Below are 21513 nucleotides of genomic sequence, written 5' to 3' on the forward strand. Positions count from 1 at the left end.
TCTGCAAGCTAAAATAAGTTTTTAAATGTTTCCATTTTTTATTTTTTAAGTTTTGTTTGTTTTTTCAATCGTGTCAGGGCGGGGCCTACTCTGTGGCCTCAGCCTGCGGGCTTCGATTTCACCATGACCGTGTTTCATTCCATGTCTTGGCCGGTCACAGGGTTTAAGAAGTGTAGCCAGTGTCAACGTGCGATCTCCATCACTGACCCACATAAGTACATAAGTATGTACAGTGTTTAGGATCTGCCCATCATCCCGAGTTGTGCGCCCGCTGTGCTACACTTCAAAATTGAGCCCTTAAATGTCGTTGAGTTTAGATTGAGAAAATCTTTGGGGGGAATGGATCTGTCTTCAACTAAAACCTCGACCCCAATTCTGGCCCCGATCTTGACTCCATCAAAGTCTTCTACAGGGCCATAACCTTCAACCTCAACCTAGCTCATACCTTCCTCGATGGGGAAGTCTTTGTCTTTGGGGAAATCAGCTAAATCTTCTCCTGAGACACCGTTATCCTCAGTGTCTCCGTCAGGTAAGATAGCTAAGCCAACTCCGGACATGCCACCCTTAGAACTGGTGGGTTCTAGGCTACCCAGGAAACATGTCTCAAAATCGAGGCAACACTCTTCATCGAGGTCGTCTTCCTCGGAGTCCATATTGTACCAGATCCAGTGGTCTCGGTGCCGGCTTTGCAGAATATGTTGGAAACTATTCTGCATCAGGAGTTTGGTAACATGCTTGCCAAATTGACTCCTGCCTTGACCCTGCTTCCTGCAGTCCAGCCTGAGCACTCAGTAGGAGTCAAGTCCTTGAGAGTGTCTCGAGCTCAAGCTACACACTCTAAACAAGAAGTTGAGTTCTTTTCAGTGTCTTGATGTCGTTCTCCGACTTCCAGTCCTACCTTTTCACATAAGGCGTTGCTTTTTTTGAGACACAGGACAACGACTCCTCAACATTCATCTTTGAGGCTGGATCCGACTCAATCACGGGACTGTGATTCGAGGCATAATTCTTCCCCACATCATTTGTCGAGGCATTTATCGAGGCCCAGGTCTTCTTCTCGAGACAGGTCTTGTTTATCGAGGCATCGAGACTCTTCGAGACCACCAACTCCTTTGTCGAGGAGATCTGTTGCAGAGCTTCACCGTTCTCGTCAGTCAAATTCTGCAAGGTTTTCTTCACATTCTTGAAGTGGGCGTACGTCTTCATCTTTGCCTATGGATTCAGATCTCAAGTATCAATACTCCAGAGAGGCTTCACCTTTGTTTTCTGCTGTGAAAGGTACCTCGAGGGGCTCTGCTTCACCTTTGTTCTCTGCAGTGAAAGGTACCTCAAGGGGCTCTCATTCACCTTCTCAACGAGGTCATACCTCTTCAGATCCGGTGCCCTTTACAAAATTTCTATGTCAAATGAGTAAAGATCTTAACATCACTTTGGAATCATGAAGGGCATAGAGAGAGTAGAGAGGGACAGATTCTTCAAACTTTCAGAACATAAAAAAACAAGAGGGCATTCGGAAAAGTTGAAAGGGGACAGATTCAAAACAAATGCTAGGAAGTTCTTCTTTACCCAACGTGTGGTGGACACCTGGAATGCGCTTCCAGAGGACGTTATAGGGCAGCGAACGGTACTGGGGTTTAAGAAAGGATTGGACAATTTCCTGCTGGAAAAGGGGATAGAGGGGTATAGATAAAAGATTACTGCACAGGTCCTGGACCTGATGGGCCGCCGCGTGAGCGGACTGCTGGGCGCGATGGACCTTAGGTCTGACCCAGCGGAGGCATTTCTTATGTTCTTATGAATCTGCCTCAAAATACTCTAAGGAGTATTTGGAAGAACTGGGCATGTCTCATCCTCCTAGGGATTCTCTCAAATTACCCATGAATGGCATTCTTTCTCAAACTTTCAAAATAAATCTTGATGCACCATATTCTGTTCCTGCTGTGCCAGCAAAGAAAGAATCTCGAAATAAGATGGTCCATTGTAAGGGATTTGAGAAGTTTCAATTATCCCATCAATCTCTTCTTGTGAGTCTTCTTTAATATGAACCAATCCTGCCAAAGTTTATGGCACCATCCCTCCTGGCTGAGAGGGCAGGACCATGGACAAGTTTGGTCGTCAGCTTTATTAAAACTCGATGATGACAAACTGAATTTTGAACTATAGCTTTGTTTTTACTTCTTATCTGAAGCATTTGGTCAATGCCATGCCTGATTTTTTTAAGTATCTTCCTCAACATCGACTTTCAGAGTTTCAACACATGCATCACACTCTGGGTCAACTTTGCATGCATATGGTTCAAGCTGCATATGATGTGTTTGAATTGTCCTCACTGCATTCTCGATGGCGATGCGCTGTCTGGCCTGGCTCCGCACCGTAGATATGGACCTGAATCTACAAGATTGACTGGCCAACATCCCATGCCAAGGCAATGAGTTGTTTGATGACTATTGAGGCAGCTACAAAGCGCTTATCTGAGCATGAGAAGTCGTTTCCTTCCATAATCAAGCCAAAGCCTTCCACCACTAAGCTGGACAAGTTCCTGCTAAACTGGGACATACGCAGGTGAGGCTGGACTCATTTAGAGCACTGGTCTTTGACCTGGGGGCCGCTTTGTGAGTGGACTGCTGGGTAGGATGGACCACTGGTCTGACCCAGCAGCGTCAATTTTTACGTTCTTATAGGCCTCCTCCATCTTACCAGAGGTGTTTTCTTCAAAAGCCAACACCTTATTGAAGGCTGCTTCCTAAGAAGCAACAGCAGCAGCGGCAGCATAAACCTCAGACCCCTGCTGCACCCAAAGCTTCTCAGTCTTTGTGACCATCTAACACAGAGCATAACCTCAATCGTCTTGCCTCTGTCCTCTCCGCTCCCCATTGGTGGTCATCTCCATCATTTTTACCAACGATGGAAACTAATTACATCTGACCTCTAGGTCCTTTCAATAATCAGGGAAGGTTACTCTCTTCACTTCCTTCAGGTTCCACCAGATCTTCCCCCAAGAGAGTATTCTTCCAATCCGTCACAGACCACCCTTCTTCTGGAAGCTCAAGCTCTGCTTCGTCTCCATACTATCAAGGAAGTTCCTCTGGAGCAGCAGAGCATGGGGTTTTGCTCCTATTACTTCCTTGTCCCGAAGAAGACGGGGGATATGCGACCTATTTTGGATCTCAGAGCTCTCAACAAATTTCTTGTCAAAGAAAAATTTTGGATGCTGTCTCTAGCATCCATGTATCCCCTTCTAGATCACAACGATTGGTTATGCTCTCTGGATCTCAGAGGCTTACACTCACATTCCCATTCATTCAGCCTCTCACAAATTTCTCAGATTTCGGGTGGGGAATCGCAATTTTCGGCCTGGCATCATGTCCCAGAGTATTCACCAAGTACCTAGTAGTGGTGACAGGATAATCGCGCGCCAGACGCCAGCACGCCAACAATCCAGCGCCAAAAATTTGGTACAAGACAGAAGCGCGCGGGGGAAAAAGTAATTTTTAAAGAGCTCTGACTGGGGTTTGGGGTGGCAAGCCACTGTTCCCTCTAAGCTGAGCAGGTGTCCTCCAGCTGCATTGCTACCACTAGGGGGTGGAATATTTTCAGTCGCTAAGAACAGGTATGTTCCCTGAAGTCCTGCAGAACTTGCCTGTCCCTCACAATTGAAAATGTGACAGTAAAACAACACCCTCTACTGGTGAGACTGTGGGTGGAGGACTCCTGCTCAGCTTAGAGGGAACACTGTAAATCGCGCTGCTGTTGCAGGGGGTGTGGGGGGTGAAACCCCCACATTATAGAGAAAACGGAACTTTTCCCAAAAAAATTTCAGTTTTCACTATAATGGAGGTTTCCAACTCCCCGAACCCCCCTCCAACAGCAGCGCGAACACTAACCAATAAAGTGGGGGGGGTTGCCACCCCAAACCCCCCTTCGGACCTCTTTAAAAATTACTTTTTCCCCTGTGCGCTTCTGTCTTGCACCGAATTGTCGGCGCTAGATTGTCAGCGCACTGGCGTCATGCCCGCCATTGTTTATGAATCACCTAGTAGTAGTAGCAGCAGCTCTGTGCAACCATGGTCTTCAGGTTTTCCCGTACCTGGACGACTGGCTCATCAAAGATGCAACATCTCAGGGGGTATTGTAGCGACCCAACTATTTGGTTCCTCCAAAGTTTGGAGTTTGAAATCAACTTTCCAAAATCCCAACTACAGCCGTCTCAAACTCTATAGTTCATTAGAGCTGTACTGGACACTGCAACTCAGAGCATTCCTTCCTCAACAATGTCAGGATGCTCTCATTCAACTTTGTCAAACAGTTTCATCCCTCACTTCACTCTCAGCAAGACATATGATGGTTCTCCTAGGTCACATGGCCTATACAGGTCATGTGACTCCTTTTGCCAGACTTCACCTCAGAATCCTTCAGTAGACCCTGGCATCTCAGTGGGCACAGGCTTTCGACCCACTCTCTCAGCACTTTACAGTGACTTTTTTGTTGAAACAATCTCTCCACTGGCGGATGCTCTCTTCCAATCTCTCCAGAGGTTTGCTGTTTCAAACACCTCCTCATCAGAAGGTCCTCACGACAGATTCCTTGACCTACACTTGGGGGGCTCATCTCAGTGGTCTCCGTACTCAAGGGCATTGGTCCAGCACAGATTTTTGGTGTCACATAAATCTGTTGGAACTCAGAGCAATATTCAATGCTCTCAAAGCTTTTCAGCATCTTCTTCATGATCAAGTAGTCCTCATTCGTACAATCAAGTCGCCATGTACTATGTCAACAAGCAGGGAGAACAGGATATCTTCCCCTTTGCCAGGAGGCTTAGAAGGTTTGGAATTGGGCAATTATTCACAACATTTTTCTGAAAACCATCTACATTCAAGGAGAGAATAACTTTTTAGCAGACAAATTGAATTGTCTTCTACAGCCTCACGAATAGACACTCAATTAGTTGCCTCTCCATCACATTTTTTCTCAGTGGGGAACTCCTCAAATAGATCTCTTTGCGTCTCCCCACAACAAGCTACTACCTCGGTTTTGCTCCAGGATATACTCTCCTCATCGCCTCGAGGCAGATGCTTTTCTTCTGGAATAGACAAACCAATTTCTGTATGCATTTCCTCCATTTCCTCTCATTCTCAAGATACTCGCCAAACTCAAACATGAACATGCTACCATGATTCTCATAGCTCCTCGGTGGCCCAGACAACCTTGGTTCTCCCTTCTACTTCAACTCAGCAGCAGGGAGCCACTACTTTTACCAGTTTTTCCGTCTCTGTTTACACAGAGTCTGGGGTCTCTGCTTCATCCCAACCTGCAGTCTCTGCACATGACAGCTGGTAGGTACCTTTCAGTGTAACTGCCAATTTCCAGTTCTCTCAATCTGACAAGGACATTTTAGAGGCTTCCAGGAAGCCTACCACTAGGCAATGTTACAACCAGAAATGGACTAGGTTTTCTGCTTGGTGCACTCTTCATCACAAGGAGCCTCAATCTACCTCCTTGTCTTCAGTTCTGGATTACCTGTTGCATTTATCTCATTCAGGTCTCAAATCAAAATCCATTAGCGTCCATCTTAGCGCAAGTGCTGCTTTACATCAGCCCTTTGAGGGAAAACCTTTATCTGCTCATCCTATGGTTTCCAGATTTATGAAAGGACTTCAATGTCAAGCCACCTCTCAAACCATCTCCTGTGGTTTGGGATCTCAGTGTGGTTCTTGCTCAGTTGATGAAGCCTCCATTTGAACCAATGTCTATGGCTCATCTGAAATATCTCACTTGGAAAATGGTCTTCCTTATTCCTCTCACATCTGCTTGCAGAGTCAGTGAGCTACAAACTTTAGTAGTGGACCCACCTTTCACAGTATTTCATCATGACAAGGTGGTCCTCCGTACTCATCCTAAATTCTTACCAAAAGTAGTTTCAGAATTTTATCTCAATCAATCCATTGTACTTCCAGTGTTTTTTTCCAAAGCTTCATTCTCATCTTGGAGAAAGAGCTCTTCATACTCTGGATTGCAAGTGTGCTTTGGCCTTCTACTCACAAAGGACTAAGCCACAAAGATATTCTACTCAACTTTTTGTCTCTTTCGATCCAATAAGTTGGGGCATCCAGTTTCCAAGAGAACCATCTCCAACTGGTTGGCTGCTTGCATCTCTTTCTATGCTCAGGCTGGACTGCATCTAGAGGCTCGAGTCATAGCCCATAAAGTTAGAGCCTTGGTGGCATCTGTAGCTTTCCTCTATCTACTCCTATTGAGGAAATCTGCAAAGCTGCCACTTGGTCCTCGGTTCATACTTTCACCTCTCATTATTGTCTGGATTATTTTTCCAGACGCGATGGTCACTTTGGCCAGGCAATATTATAAAATTTATTCTCCTGAATTGCCAACACTCCCACCATCCCATTCTGGTTAGCTTGGAGGTCACCCATATGTTGAGAATATGCTGCCTGCTTGTCCTGGGATAAAGCACAGTTACTTACCGTAACAGGTGTTATCCAGAGACAGCAGGCAGATATTCTCACAACTCACCCACCTCCCCTGGTTGGCTTCTTAACTAGCTATCTGAACTGAGGAGACATGCACTCTACGTGGGGCAAGAAAGCACTCGCGCATGCGCGGTGCGGCAGTCGTGAACTTCCTAAAAGTTCTTCAAGCAAGTCTGCTTGTGAAGCTGTCCGTATTGGGGCTCCGTGGATGACGTCACCCATATGTTGAGAATATCTGCCTGCTGTCCCTGGATAACACCTGTTACGGTAAATAACTGCTAGAGCAAATGGCAAATAATAATTTTAGTGCAATTTATACAAGACTAGTACTAGACAAGCTAGGATGCTTAGTGAATTCAAATACCCACTATTGCATCCACGGACAAGAGGACATGAAATGAAGCTAAGGGGGGGCAAGTTCAGGACTAATATCAGGAAGTTCTGCTTCACACAGAGAGTGGTTGACATCTGGAATACTCTCCCAGGGGAGATTATTGCGGAATCGACAGTCCTAGGCTTCAAAAGCAAACTAGATGCATATCTCCTTGAGAGAGGCATATAAAGATATGGTTGGCTATAAAATAAGCCAGGTGTATACCTAGCAGGGCCTCCGCGTGTGCGGATCGCCGGACTTGATGGACCGAAGGTCTGATCCGGAGATGGCGCTTCTTATGTTCTTATGCATGAATTACTTGCAATGCAATTCTAGCCTCCTGACATAACCCCAGAATTCACAAATTGATACAACCTGTGCACGCAGAGAAGATTTTTCTTGGGCAATTCTTGGCTTCTGGAGAGATGCCTTACACTTTAGTGTTAGGAGGTTCTCTCGGACAACTGGAGCTCTAGAGCAGTGGTTCCTAACCCTGTCCTGATGGACCACCAGCCAGTCGAGTTTTCAGGATATTCCTAATGAATATGCATGAAAGAGATTTGCATGTAATGAAGATGATAGGAGTGCAGATCTGCCTCGTGCATATTCATTAGGGCTATCCCAAAATCCCGACTGGCTGGTGGTCCTCCTGGACAGGGTGGGGACCACAGCTCTAGAGCAATGTACAGTACTGCCCAACATGATCTGTGTAGAAGAGATGTTGCTTGGACAGCAGGAACCCGGGCAGGAGTACAGGACACTGGAACAGTAGCAGTCTGGGTCTGGCAGTTCTCTTTGGGCCTCTGTCACATACCCGAGGGGTGGAAGCTCAGGCACAGCTTAACAGGTCTCAGGATCAGGAACCAGCAGCATGGCCCTTCTTAGAGTGCTATAGCCAGCCAGGAGCCTTAAATCTTCTCTGCTTTGGACACAGTCTAATTCTTCAGGAGAAATGTATTCATAAGAACATAAGAAATGCCTTCACCGAATCAGACCCGGAGGCCCAACTAGGTACTTCCTAATGAAGACCTAGGTGTTCCCAGAATGAGACCTTGTTTACCTGTATCCCTCAATGTGATTTACAAGGAGGTATGCATCCAACTTGCCCTTGAATCCTATAATGGAGGTCTCCGTCACAACCTCCTCCAGGAGAGCGTTCCAAGCGTCCACCACTCACTGTGTGAAACAGAACTTCCTGACATTTGTCCTGAGCCTGTCGCCTCTCAATTTCAGTACATGACCTCTTGTCCGAGTCACATTTGACAACGTGAATAACGATGTATCTTGCTGGATTTTATCAAATCCTTTTAGTATTTTAAAAGTCTCAATCATATCTCCACGCATTCTCTTCTCAAGGGTGAACAAGCTCAGTTTTCTGAGGCGTTCTTTGTAGCTCAAATTTCCCATACCTTTTACTAGCTTTGTAGCTCGCCTCTGCACACTTTCCAGCAGGGTATATCCTTTTTTAGGTAGGGAGACTAGTGTTGGATACAATACTCAAAGTGTGGCCTGACCATTGCTCTGTAAAGCGGCATTATGACGTTAGCCGATCTACTTGTGATTCCCTTCTTAATCATGCCCAACATCCTGTTCACTTTCTTTGCAGCCGCCGCACATTGTGCCGACGGTTTCAGTGTCCGGTCTATCAGTACCCCCAGGTCTCTTTCATGTTCGCTCTTGCTCAATGTCACACCTAACAGTTTATATTCATGTTCCTTGTTCTTCGTGCCTAGGTGCATCACTTTGCATTTTTCTATATTGAACTTCATCTGCCACTTTTCCGCCCATTTCTCTAGCTGGTTCAAATCTCTCTGGAGTTTTTCACTATCCATTTGTGATCCAACTGACCGACATAGTTTCGTGTCATCTGCGAAATTGATTATATTACTCGTTGTTTCCTCTTCCAGGTCATTTATGAATACATTGAATAAAGTTGGCCCAAGGACCGAGCCCTGGGGCACACTGCTTGTCACCTTATCCCAGTCCGAGAACTTCCCATTTATGCTTACCCTCTGCAATCTGCTTTACAGCCAATTGGCTATCCACCTTAGTATATCCCCTTCAATTCTATGGCTTTGTAGTTTCCTCAGAAACCTAGCATGTGAAACCTTGTCGAACGCCTTCTGGAAGTCCAAGTATATTATATCCACCGGGTGTCTGCTATCAATATGTTTGTTCACCTTCTCAAAAAATTGAAGTAAATTCGTCAGACATTACTTCCCCTTCCTGAAGCCGTGTTGACTGTCTCTCATCAGGTCATGATTTTCCAGGTGCTGCACTATGCTGTGTTTGATTAGCGCTTCAACCATCTTCCAAGGAACCGACGTAAGACTCACCAGTCTATAGTTGCCTGGTTCTCCTCTCGATCCTTTTTTGTAGATTGGAATGACATTCGCTATCTTCCAATCCTCTGTTATTCGCCCGGTTCTGATTAACAAATTAGCTAAGGATTGTAAGAGCTCTCCGATTTCTACCTTAAGTTCCTTTAGCACTCTCGGGTGAATTCCGTCCAGTCCAGGGGACTTGTCACTTTTTAGCCTATCGATCTATTGTATATCATGTCCAGGTTCACACTCACTGTGGTGAGGCTATCCTTGATTTCTCCCTTGAATACTTTTCCTGGTTCGGGCATTGATGCAGTGTCTTCCCTGGTAAAAGACAGACGTGAAGAATGAATTTAGCCTATCGGCAATCTTTTTGTCTTCCTTGATGTACCCTTTCCTTCCCTGATCATCGAGAGGGCCTACTGCCTCCTTTGCTGTTTTTTTCCCTTTTATATATCTGAAAAAGGGCTTGAAGTTTTTGGCTTCTTGCGCTATCTTTGCCTCATAGACCTTTTTGGCGTCTCTTACTGCCTTGTGATACTTCTTCTGGTCGGCCTTGTGACTGTTCCAGGCCTCCGTTGTTTGTTCGCGTTTCCATTTTTTAAACGAGTTCCTCTTTTCCCTTACCGCATCCTTCACCCCTTTAGTCAGCCAAGCTGGTTCTCCTTTGTTCATATTTTTCCTTCCTTTGGCTATCTGCGGAATGTAGATATGCTGCGCTTCGGTGATAGTAGTTTTTAGTAGGGACCATACTTGATCGACAGTTTTGATTTCGGCTGTCCTTTTCTTGAGCCTTTTTTTAACCATGGCTCTCATGCTGTCGTAATTCCCTTTTCTTAAGTTAAAGGTTGTGGTTTGAGTCTTGGTTCGTTTCCCCTTTCCGATGCCGATTTTAAAATTAATCTTGTTGTGATCACTCGTCACTAGTGGGACCGTGACTTCCACGTCTGATGTCCTTCCAGTTATGCCGTTTAGGACCAAGTCCAAGGTTGCGGTTCCTCTTGTCGGTTCTCCCACCATTTGTTCCAGGAAGCAGTCTCCTATTAGTTCCAGGAACTTTGTTTCCCTGCCGCAGTTTGAGGTTCCTAGGTTCCAGTTTATCCCCGGAAAGTTGAAGTCTCCCATGATTGTTACGTTACCTGTTCTACATTCGTGGTTGATTTCCTCTTTCATTGCTGCGTCTGTTTCTTCCGTCTGTGTTGGGGGTCGATAATAGAGGCCAATTTTTGTGTCTGCTCCGCTCTGGTTAGGGATCCTTATCCAGAGGGACTCCTGTTTATCCTTTCCGTCCGTCATTCCTTCTCTGCTAGACTCTACTCCCTCTTGAACATACAGGGCAAAACCTCCCCCTTTTTGCCCTATTCTATCTCTTCTGTATAGTTTGTATCCCTGCAGTGCTGTGTCCCATTCATTTTCTTCATTCCACCAAGTTTCAGTTATTCCAATGATATCTAGTTCTTCTCGTCTTGCTAATGCTTCCAGTTCCCCCATTTTGTTTCTCAAGCTTCTGGCATTCGTGTACATACAGTTGAGCTCCCTTGTTGATGCCTTCTTGGACTTTTTAGTCTTCCCAACCCTTTTTGTTTCTTCTTGTACTCTTTCCTTGTCTCTTTCGATTTCAACATGATCGTCCCGTTTATCTGAGCAGTTGTTTGTTGATCCATCTTTGGGATCATCTGATGCCCGGGCCATCGACTGGCTGTCGACTGTCGGCTCTCCCCTGTTCCTTAGTTTAAAGCTTTCTCAATGGTCTTCCTCATGTTATCTGCCAAGACTCTCGCTCCTTGTTTGGTGAGGTGAAGGCCGTCATTTCTATAGTATTCAGCTCTGTGTAAAATCTACATGCAGGCTTTAACGATGAAAAAAAGAAAGTTTCAAGTTTTAATAACATTTGATATACCGCCTATCAAACTTCTAGGCAGTTATACATATTTAAAACTAAAAAATTTAGGTAACAAGCATTATGACAAAAAAGACATACTGCAACGATGGGGATGGGAGGTAAGACGTACATTTCAAAATAGGAAAGAGAGCCATTGCAGGCTTTATTTCTCCCTTTTTTTGTTCAAGGCAGTCTGATAGCTAAGGATTCCCAAGAGTAAGAATATTATCTTTGTGTTTGTCATGGGAGAAAACAGTTATTCACCTGTAGCAGATGGTCTCCAGGACAGCACAATGTATATTCTTATCTGCCTATCTCCTTTTGGAGTTGAATTATATCAGCTATCCATACTAGATTGAACTGGTTCCATGTGATAGGTAGAAAAGCATACATGATGAGATGCTTCCAAAAGCTTCTAAAATAGATGCTGAGGAGCCTTTCTGCACAGGTTCCGTTGAATGATTTAGTCTAACAGTAAGAATATTCTTCCTCTTAGCATTGGAGAACACCTGCTGCAGGTGAGTAACTTTGTTTAAAATAAAAAATCATGGTCCTACTGATGGCAATATTCAGATCCCCTAGGCAGCAAAGCTATCTCTTCTACCATGCTTGACAGTTGGAATGAGGTTTCATACTAGATGGTTCAGTCACTAGATTTTACTGTATGATTTACAATTTATTTATTCAATTTTCTATACTGTTCTCCCAGGGTGCTGAGGCTGTAGCTTTAACCACTGCACCACACACTCCCCTACAAGAAAGCAAATGAAATACGCATCTGAATCACTAAGAGTTACCCCAGCAAAGATTAGGGGTGTGGCAGTATGGGGGGAGAGGTTAGAAAAGGATGTGGATTATGCCTCATGAACCGTATGTGTGTATTTTTTATTGTGTTTATGTCCGTGTGCATATGTTTAAATGTGTATATCACTATACTGATAAGCACCATGCCAATGGATGACACAGGGATAAATCTTTCCCAGACCCCACGGGATCTATATCCATCCCCTTTGAGTTTTGTCCCTGTCCCGTCCCTGCAAGATCTGTTCTCATCTGCACAAGTCTTGAACACTTGTTTAAATTCACAAGTGTTTGAGGCTTGTGCAGATGAGGACAGAGACAGAACTCGTGGGGATAGCATGTGAATGGAGATAGATCCTGCAGGGACAGGGACAAATTTGTCTCCGTATCATTCTCTAGTAGAGATAAACATCTGCTAACTGGCAACCTTGTGAGTAACCAGAGGCCCTGTGCAGTCAGAAAGGAATAAGCCATAGGGCTGATGGGAGATGTTTCACTGGGTAACAGCTCTAGTATTTTCTGTAAATGCTCTGTGAATGAGTCAGTTGGAAAGGAATTTAATTTGTATATAGAGATCCGCTTTTTTTTTTCCCCAGCTCAGAGAACACAAATAGAGGGAAGAAACTGAAACTTGATGCTGACTGTGACAGAAAGCATAAAGGTACGGAGTGATACTTGTTTATTACACTTATGGTTTGCATTTCACAACCAGAAGGAGAATCTGTCATTGAAGCTGGGTTTTACTTGTTTAAATCCTGGTTTTCAAACTGTAGAAAAGTGAAATGAGGTCTGGAGGACTGCAGTAACTCATCCCTGGGGTCATTTTACATACTATGGAGCTCATTTTCAAAAAAGATAAATGTCCAAAAGGGGCAGGTAGACATTTTTCTCGCCAAACCCTTCCAATTTGCTGTTTTCAAAACCTATTTTCTAGACAGATATCTATGCTGTTCATCTGCAGTTTGTCTAAATCTCAAGGTGGCGTGGTTTGGGCAGGACTAGGGTGGGCTTATGATTTGGACTTTTTTTTTTTGCCACAATCGAACATTTTTTTTAATATGTCCAGGGTACAAGTTAGATGTTTGGTGCTAGACTTGTTTTAATAACGAATAGGAGCCAAAAATACCCAAACTGACCAGTTGACCACTGGAAGGATGCAAATATAATCCTTCCACCTTCCTCATGATCACTGACTCCCTCCCATCCCTCAATGATGTAGATGGAACAGTACATACCTGCCTGTATGACTGCTTGAGATGTAAGTCCTAATAGAACGGCAAGCAAGTTTCTGAGGTAGCCTGGCAAGCAGTGTAGTCAACTATACAGATGGGGGACTCAGAGTCATGCTCCACTCTAACCACTACACTTATGGTGGAATCCGTGAGCCTTCCAAACTCTACCCAGATCCCACATATGAGGTGTCACCTGCAGGCATAAGGACTAGTGGAGTGGTGTACAGTTGGGTCCAGTAGGTTTTGGAGCAGGTTATGGTAAGATGTCGACCTATTATGTGAAGTTGACTACAGTGCCCCCTATGGTGCTCCACTGCTCTGCTGGGATGTTTGTGTGGCCAGTCTAATGCAAATTCTAGCCCTTCATAATCCCAATAGCTTGTTCTATGCATTTTTCATCCGGATGTGTGTGTTGTTTTTTGTGGGTGGTTTTATTTTTAATAGTTCAAGAAGATAGACAAACAGGTCACATTTTTGAAAAATGAAGATAAAAGTTTTGCAGTTTTAAAAATGGTCACATTTGCTATTACATTTTTGTGCATCTTCTGCAAAATGTCTAAACTTGGATTTAGATGTCATATTGAAAATGCTCCTTCACATTTATCAAAATAATACAGCAAAATCACTCTCTGTGATTATTAATTAAGTTACACTTTAAAACAAGAGTTGGTGCAGCATTCCCCTATGAGAGCAATAGGAATTCACCATAAGGCTTTATATTATTCAGTAATTTTACCTGAATAAATCAGAGTCCAAGGAGAGCTTCAAACTGCAGGCAATGCAGATTTCTTGCAGCTGCCACTACTTGTTGCAACACAGCAGTGTGCATGATTGTTGCTACAAATGTCAGCAGTTGAAAAAATTAGATGCTGCCATCAACTTCTCTTGGGTTCTGCTAATAGTCAAATGAAAATCACTGAAAACCAGAAGTCCTTCCATAAAGCAGTAGATCATTCTCTTTTCCTCTAGCTTGCCCCCACAATACTGTTCATCTCCTCATCAGCTTATGTCCTGTCTCCAGTACTGTTATTCCTCAGCTTGTATCACCCTTAACACATTTTCTTTCCTAGCACTCTCCCCCTCTTCCAGTTCATCCCTTAATTTCTCTTCCCTTAAGCTTTATCATTTTGGTGTCTCATCCCCACTTGTGTCTCTCAGCTGCAGGGCCATAGCAAGCTATGCACAGGCAGCAAAGTTGCACAGGGTGCAGGAGAGGTGGACGCACGGAACTACATGGGCATAGGCTGCAGCACAGAGTGCCTTCTTCCTGCCCCTTCTCCCAAGCACACAGTGCAGAGTCTCCATCTATCTTTCCTGCCCCCTCCCTCCTGGAGTCCCCCTCTTTTTGAGACTTCTGTTTGCGGTTAGGGGGCCATGTTCAGCAGGTGTGATGGTGCTCCATGGAGCCTCCTGCTTAGGTGCATTCCAGGCATTGATGAATCCCGCCCCCTTTGATATACACTTCCTCTTACTGTTGTATAATCAGGATCCAGTAGTGCCTGGCTGTGCTTGATCAAGAGTCTCCATAGAGCATTGCTGTATTGCTGGTCATGGTCTTTTGCCCACAGATGGGGGATTTAGAGGATGGATTCTGGGGGATAGGACAAATGGAGATGTTGCATTGTGTATTTGGGTGAGGCAAGGAGGCATGCGTAGGATGCAGCTATGTCTTGCTATAACCCTGCTCAGTTGTCATTTACTTACCAGCAAGTCTGTATATGGGTTTTTTCTTGCTCACTGACCAGCTTGAAGAATGGTCTGAAATTTGGCAGCTAGAATTTAATGCTAAGAAATGCAAGGTCATGCATTTGGGTTGCAAAAACCCAAGGGAACGGTACAGTTTAGGGCATGAAGAACTTATGTGCATGACAGAAGAGCGGGACTTGGGTGTGATTGTATGTGATTATCTTAATGTGGCCAAACAGGTTGAAAAGGTGACGGCGAAAGCTAGGAGGCTAGGTTGCATAGGGAGAGAGGTATGGCCAATAGGAAAAAAGAGGTATTGATGCCCCTGTATAAGACTTTGTTGAGACCTCATTTAGAATATTATGTACAATTCTGGAGGCTGCACCTTCAAAAAGATATAAAAAGGATAGAGTCGGTCCAGAGGAAGACGTATAGGGAGAGACTTAGATCTCAATCTGTATGGAAGAAAGGCGGGAGAGGAGAGATATGATAGAGACGTTTAAATACTTATGTAATATAAATGCGCATGAGTCGAGTCTCTTTCATTTGAAAGGAAACTCTGCAATGAGGTCACATCATAATCACTCCTATCCCTAAAAATCCTAAAGAATCATTGGCTTTGATTACCAATTATAGACCAGTAGCATCCATTCCATTTTTTGTAAAAATTATGGAAGGATCGGGCCATTCTCAATTAATGGAATATCTTGATCACTTCTCTTTCCTGCATGAATCTCAGTCAGGCTTCAGACCTTTATTTAGCAACGAAACAGTAATTGCGGCTATTTTTGACAACTTAAGTTCTTTGTTTAGTAAAGGTCTTAATGCCTTGATCATGCAATTTGATATGAGCTCTCTGCTTGATTTAGTGGACCATGGGAAATTGTTGCAGTGCTTGGATGCTATTGGTATCAGAGGAGAGGTGTTGGAATGGTTTCAGGGGTTTCTTATGTCTCGCACCTATCAGGTTCATAAGAACATAAGAATAGCCTTACTGGGTCGGACCCATGGTCCATCAAGCCCAGTAGCCCATTCTCACGGTGGCCAATCCATGTCACTAGTACCTGGCCAAAACCCAAGTTGTAGCAATATTCCATGCTACCGATCCAGGGCAAGCAGTGGCTTCCCCCGTGTATTTCTCAATAACAGACTATGGACTTTTCCTCCAGGAACTTGTCCAAACCTTTCTTAAAACCAGCTATGCTATCCGCTTTTACCACATCCTCTGGCAATGCGTTCCAGAGCTTAACTATTCTCTGAGTGAAAAAAATTTCCTCCTATCGGTTTTAAATGTATTTCGCTGTAACTTCATTGAGTGTCCCCTAATTTTTGATGGAGTGAAAAATTGATCCACTTGTACCCGTTCTACTCCCCTCAGGATTTTGTAGACTTTTATCTCCCCTCAGCCATCTCTTTTCCAAGCTGAAGAGCCCTAACTGTTTTAGGCTTTCCTCATATGAGAGGAGTTCCATCCCCTTTACCATCTTGGTTGCTCTTTTTTGAACTTTTTCTAGTGCCACCCTATCTTTCTTGAGATAAGGAGACCAGAATTGAACGCAATACTCCAGATGAGGTCGCACCATGGAGCGATACAGGGGCATTATGACATTCTTAATCTTGTTAACCATCCATTTTTAATAATTCCCAGCACCCTGTTTGCTTTTTTGACCGCCACCGCACATTGAGTGGAAGGTTTCATCGTATTGTCTACAATGATACCCAGATCCTTTTCATGGGCGCTAACCCCCAAGGTTGACCCTAGCATCCGGTAACTGTGATTCAGGTTATTCTTCCCAATATGCATCACTTTGCATTTGTCCACATTAAATTTTCATCTGTCATTTGGACGCCCACTTTCCTAATTTGATCGACAGATTGGCTATTAGTTGAAGCAGTTCAGCTATAACCCCTTTCAGTTCCTTGATTACCCTCGGGTGGATGCCATGCAGTTCCAGGGATTTATCGTTTTAAGGTATCAATCTGTCTGCATACCTCTTCTAGACTGACCGTTGACCCTATCAGTTTCCCATCTTCATTTCCTGTGTATAGCCTGTTGGCTTCTGGTATATTGGATATATCCTCTTTGGTAAATACAGAAGAAAAAATGTGTTCAATTTGTTGGTGATGGCTTTGTTAGATGACCATAGAATAAAGGAAGTACTTAAAGGAGGACAGTCTCCTGTTTCTGTTAAGGCACATTCTACCTCGTGGGCCAAGGCTAAGGCGATATACCTTGTGGAGATTTATTGTGCAGCTCCTTGGTCCACTCTGCTTATGTCTGCCAAAACTTAAGTGTGGATATGGCAGCAAGATAAGTCTTTCTACCTTTGGGTCCTCAGTCTTGAGGGTTCGTGCAGTCAGCCTGTCCTAGCTGCTTGGGACTGCTTTTGTACGTCCCACTTGCCTAAAATGTCTCACCTATTGTACTGGAAAAAGAGATTATGTCCTTACCTTGATAACATCTTTTCCAGTAGATAGGTGAGACATTCTAGACTTCCTGCGTCAGCCTACTGTCTCATTCTGTTTATGCTTCTCCAAGTTGTTCTTGGATGCCAGTCAGCCCTTTGGACTGGGATGAATTCTGTATACAGTGAAACCTTGGTTTACGAGCATAATTTGTTCCAGAAGTATGCTTGTAAACCAAATTGCTCGTATATCAAAGCGAGTTTCCCCATAGGAATGAATGGAAACTCGGTTTGATTCGTTCCACCAACCCCCCCCCACCCGAGGCTACCAGCACTGCTCCAATCCCCCCCCCTTGAGGCCACTGGCGCTGCTCCATACCCTCCCCCCCCCGCTCAAGTCTGAATCTGAGAATCTCGGAGAGAGCGAGACCTGAAGGCCTTGAGCATGCGCAAATGCTCAAGGCCCAGTCCAACCCAGCACAAGAAAGAGGAAGGATTGCCGATGCACCGCCCAGCCCAGCATAGAAGAGGGAGGATCTTCGAGCACCGGCACCAGCATGTCCTGTGCGTTGGTGCCGGTGCCCAATTGGGGTAAGGGATATCGTTTTGGTGCTCGGGGGAGCATGTAAGATCGCGGGGGGGGGGAGTACGACTCGAGTGTGGGGGGGATGCCGAATCACAGGGGGTGGCACTTGTAAATAGAGTCAAACTTACTTTTCGAGGCGCTGATTTTGCGAATGTTTTGCCCGTCTTGAGAAACACTTGCAAACCGGTGCACTCGTAAACCAAGGTTTGACTGTATGTTTCTAATGCATGTAGGGTCTTTCCTGAGCTTTGCATGGTGCTTCTTGAGCAGAACAGTTGGTTCTTGTGAATGTTTCCATTGGTGTTCCTACTTTACATTCTGTGTTGGAGCTCTTGGTGCTTGGGTACTAACTGTAGGTAGTGCTAAAGCTTCCAGTGAAGTAGAGGAGAACCACAGAAAAAAATCTAGAGTGGATTCCTCTTGCATATGGCTTGCGACCACTGGGAGATAACCCACTTGTCTAGAACAGTAGTTCCCAACCCTGTCCTGGAGGACCACCAGGCCAGTCGGGTTTTCAGGATAGCCCTAATGAATATGCATAAGGGAGATTTACATATAATGGAGGTACCAGGCATGCAGATCTGCTCCATGCATATTTATTAGGGCTATCCTGAAAACCCAACGAGCCTGGTGGCCCTCTAGGACAGAGTTGGGAACCATTGGTCTAGAACAGGGCTAGGCAATTTCAATGAATATATATGAGATGGATTTGCATGCACTGCCTCCTTGAGATGCAAATCTATCTCATGCATATTTAATGTGGATATCCTGAAAACCTGACCTGTCTCCGGCTCTCGAGGACCGGCATTGCCTACCCTTGGTCTAGATCTAGAATGTGTCGCCTATCAACTGGAAGAGATATTATCAAGGTATAGACATAATCTATTTTTAAATCTTTATTTTTTTGTTGATTGATATTGTGTTCTCTTCTTTCTAGCATTTCTGTCTGTGGCTGGCCCTGGCTTCCTCACCTAAATTTCAGCTAGCATTTTTCCCAGTTTTGGTTCTATATACTACTACTATTATTTCTATAGCACTACCAGATGCACGCAGCGCTGTACAGAGTCACAAAGCAGAAAACATATAGCCCTCATTATATGAAGAAATAATGATACTTAAAGTGCAGAGTAAAAAAAAAAAAGAAATTTATATTAATTTGGACTACAGTTTATCATTTTTTTTTCTTTGTAACAGAAAACAGCTCTCATGATCATCTTGAAAGCAGCTCAATGAGTGGGGCTGTTGTGTACTGCCCTTCCGCTTCTGTGTGCATCGGTATTTTGCCTGGTCTTGGGGCGTACTCAGGAAGCAGTGATTCTGAATCCAGCTCAGATAGTGAAGGCACTATAAACAACACTGGGAAGATTGTCTCTTCTGTATTTCGAACCAACAACTACCTTGAGGCTCCATAAAGTGTGCTCTTCTCAAGCCTAAAAGGCTTTCCATGTCTTCTGCTGTTCTATTGCAGTAATTAAACAGCTAAGGTAATGATTTTTTGCAGCTGTCAAAGTGGGAATGAGGGAATAAAAATCATTTACAATGCAAGGACAATCAGTTGAAATTTTTGTGCATGTTTTGGTGGATTAAATACAAGATATAAAAAACAAATACACGCTCTAACCAGTTATTTCCTAGCATTCATATGTGTTCATAGGAGCTAGCTCTGTGGGGTGCTAAGCGCTCCCCCCACCCCCTGTATTGAACAAACTTTTTCCAGGAAGGAGTGAATTTTGTATTGGTTTGTACCCTCAATCATTTTGAAATCTTGGCACCTATGCTTGTATTCAACTAGGTATAGCTGAGTGGCTAAGTGTAATAGTGGCATGAGTATAAACATTTCCCGTCTATTCAGCAGCTCTGTATTTATTGGCCAAGTTTGAACTGAAGTGTACTGAAGTGGAGAGAACTTTATGCCTCAAAAGCTTTCTACAGACCTGATTTATTATACATGACATTAAAACTCTTGAGTGTCAAATACATTTTTATGCTTCAATAGTTTTATGCATTTCTTACTTTTTATCATGACTGAATTTATTTACCTGAGAGTGTAACAAATAACATTTCCACAGTATAAAAAGGAACATATAAGATGAGAGGGGTATAGGTTCAATACTACACAGAGGTTTTTTTTTTAAACGATAATGTACATTATTGAAAAGCAAAATTAGATTTGTAAAAATTTGTTTTACATTAAAATTATACAAATTACATTCAGTACTGAAAGTAGCTTCAGGATTGCAGCTTGGTGTACTTTGTGTCATAATTTTAAAAGCAAGCTTTGTTCAGGATTAATAATGTCTTGTTTTAAAAAAGTTATGCATCCCCTGCCCCCTCCCCCCCCCCCTAAAAAAAGTGATTTATGCACATACACTGAATTTTTTGCCACATGCAGAGTGAAGGGATGCAGAGGCTATGCAGGCTCCGAGTGAATGGGAGGCAGGTTTTGCTGCTTGAAATACTGAACAACTTGCTGTGGGAGTTCTGCAAGCACAGCTTTGGCCAATGTTTCCTTAGGAGCCTAGGAAAGAAAAGGCAAGAACAAACATAAGTAATTTTATGCAACACCTGAAGGAAAGAAATTCTGCCATGGCAGAGGGATGTAATAGAACTTTTTTGGTATGGAGGTATATAAGAATAAAATTATTATTATTATTAGTTAGTGCATGTGCCCTGGTTTATAAAAGTTATGTGACCACCGGTCTATATGACTGGAATTTGTGGGGTTTTTTAAACATGTCAACTTTTTAAAATTAAAAAATTAAATTGTATACATTTGCAAAATGTGAATTCCTGTAGTTTTTAAAATTGATTGTAGCAGAAAAATAAATGTTGAAGCTGTAGTTATCCCAGGACAAGCAGGCAGGTATTCTCACTAATGGGTGACGTGATCCAACGGAGCCCCGATGCGGACGCCTCACAAGCAGTCTTTCTTGAAGAAAAACTCGAAGTTTCGAGTCACCCGCACCGCGCATGCGCGAGTGCCTTCCCGCCTGATGCACCGGGCGTGTCTCCTCAGTTCTTACTTTTCCGCGGAACCGAGAAGTCCGTCTTCGACTCTCTGCGCAAAGTTTTCTTCACTTGTGCCTTCTAAGTCCGCGGTTTTGGTTTCATTTGATCTTAATCGCTGATTTTCGTTGTGTTTTATTGTTTAAAAAAAAAAAAAAAATTCTTCGTACCGTTCGACCGGGCAGGCCACGTGGCCGCAGCCCTGCGGCTTCAATCTTGCGGCGGAGCTTTTTCGGCCTATGTCCCGGCCTATCACCGGTTTTAAAAAAATGTGACAAGTGCCAGCACACAATTTCGCTAACGGACCCTCATCGACGCTGTGTTCGGTGTCTCGGACCTGAACATCTTCCGAAATCGTGCCGGCCTTGCTCCACACTCACCGCACGTGCTTTCAAGTGCCGTTGCGTCTTGTGGGAATCGCTGTTCATGGAATCCTCGACGGAGCCGTCGACCACGAAGGGACCTTCGCCTTCGACATCATCCACCACTCCACAGCCGACCACCTCTGCGGCGCCGAGTCTCATCAAGCCCGCCTCGTTTTTCCCGGCTCAGACTCCGGCGCCTGCTGCGATGCCTTCCTCAACCTCAGGTCAGGTAGACCAGCAGCCCATTCCCTCAGTAGTGTTAAAAGTGCCTAAGGCCTCGAAGTCCAAGCACTCACACACTGCTCCGAGGGAGCGCGAGGCCCGGTGGTCCCATTTCAGATGCGGATCCATCCTTGACGGCCTCGTTC

General features: G+C 44.3%; 2 protein-coding genes across 4 annotated transcripts in view; one reads left to right on the forward strand and one right to left on the reverse strand.

The window, feature by feature from the left end:
* PSME3IP1 (proteasome activator subunit 3 interacting protein 1) overlaps positions 1 to 19382 on the forward strand; it is a 205278-nt gene extending 185896 nt beyond the window's left edge. For both annotated transcript variants that reach the window (XM_033943762.1, XM_033943761.1), the window contains exons 6-7: positions 12462 to 12526; positions 18969 to 19382. In XM_033943762.1, the coding sequence (XP_033799653.1) occupies positions 12462 to 12526; positions 18969 to 19186 (283 nt within the window). In that variant the 3' untranslated portion in view covers positions 19187 to 19382. The remainder of the gene's footprint in view (positions 1 to 12461; positions 12527 to 18968) is intronic.
* CPNE2 (copine 2) overlaps positions 19150 to 21513 on the reverse strand; it is a 476132-nt gene continuing 473768 nt past the window's right edge. For both annotated transcript variants that reach the window (XM_033943760.1, XM_033943758.1), the window contains 2 exons: positions 20144 to 20292; positions 19150 to 19275 (listed from right to left, as the gene is read on the reverse strand). In XM_033943760.1, coding sequence (XP_033799651.1) covers positions 20185 to 20292 — 108 coding nt within the window. In that variant the 3' untranslated portion in view covers positions 19150 to 19275; positions 20144 to 20184. The remainder of the gene's footprint in view (positions 19276 to 20143; positions 20293 to 21513) is intronic.

The sequence above is a fragment of the Geotrypetes seraphini genome, chromosome 4 (assembly GCF_902459505.1).
Source record: "Geotrypetes seraphini chromosome 4, aGeoSer1.1, whole genome shotgun sequence".
In the NCBI taxonomy this organism is placed as follows: Eukaryota; Metazoa; Chordata; class Amphibia; order Gymnophiona; family Dermophiidae; genus Geotrypetes; species Geotrypetes seraphini.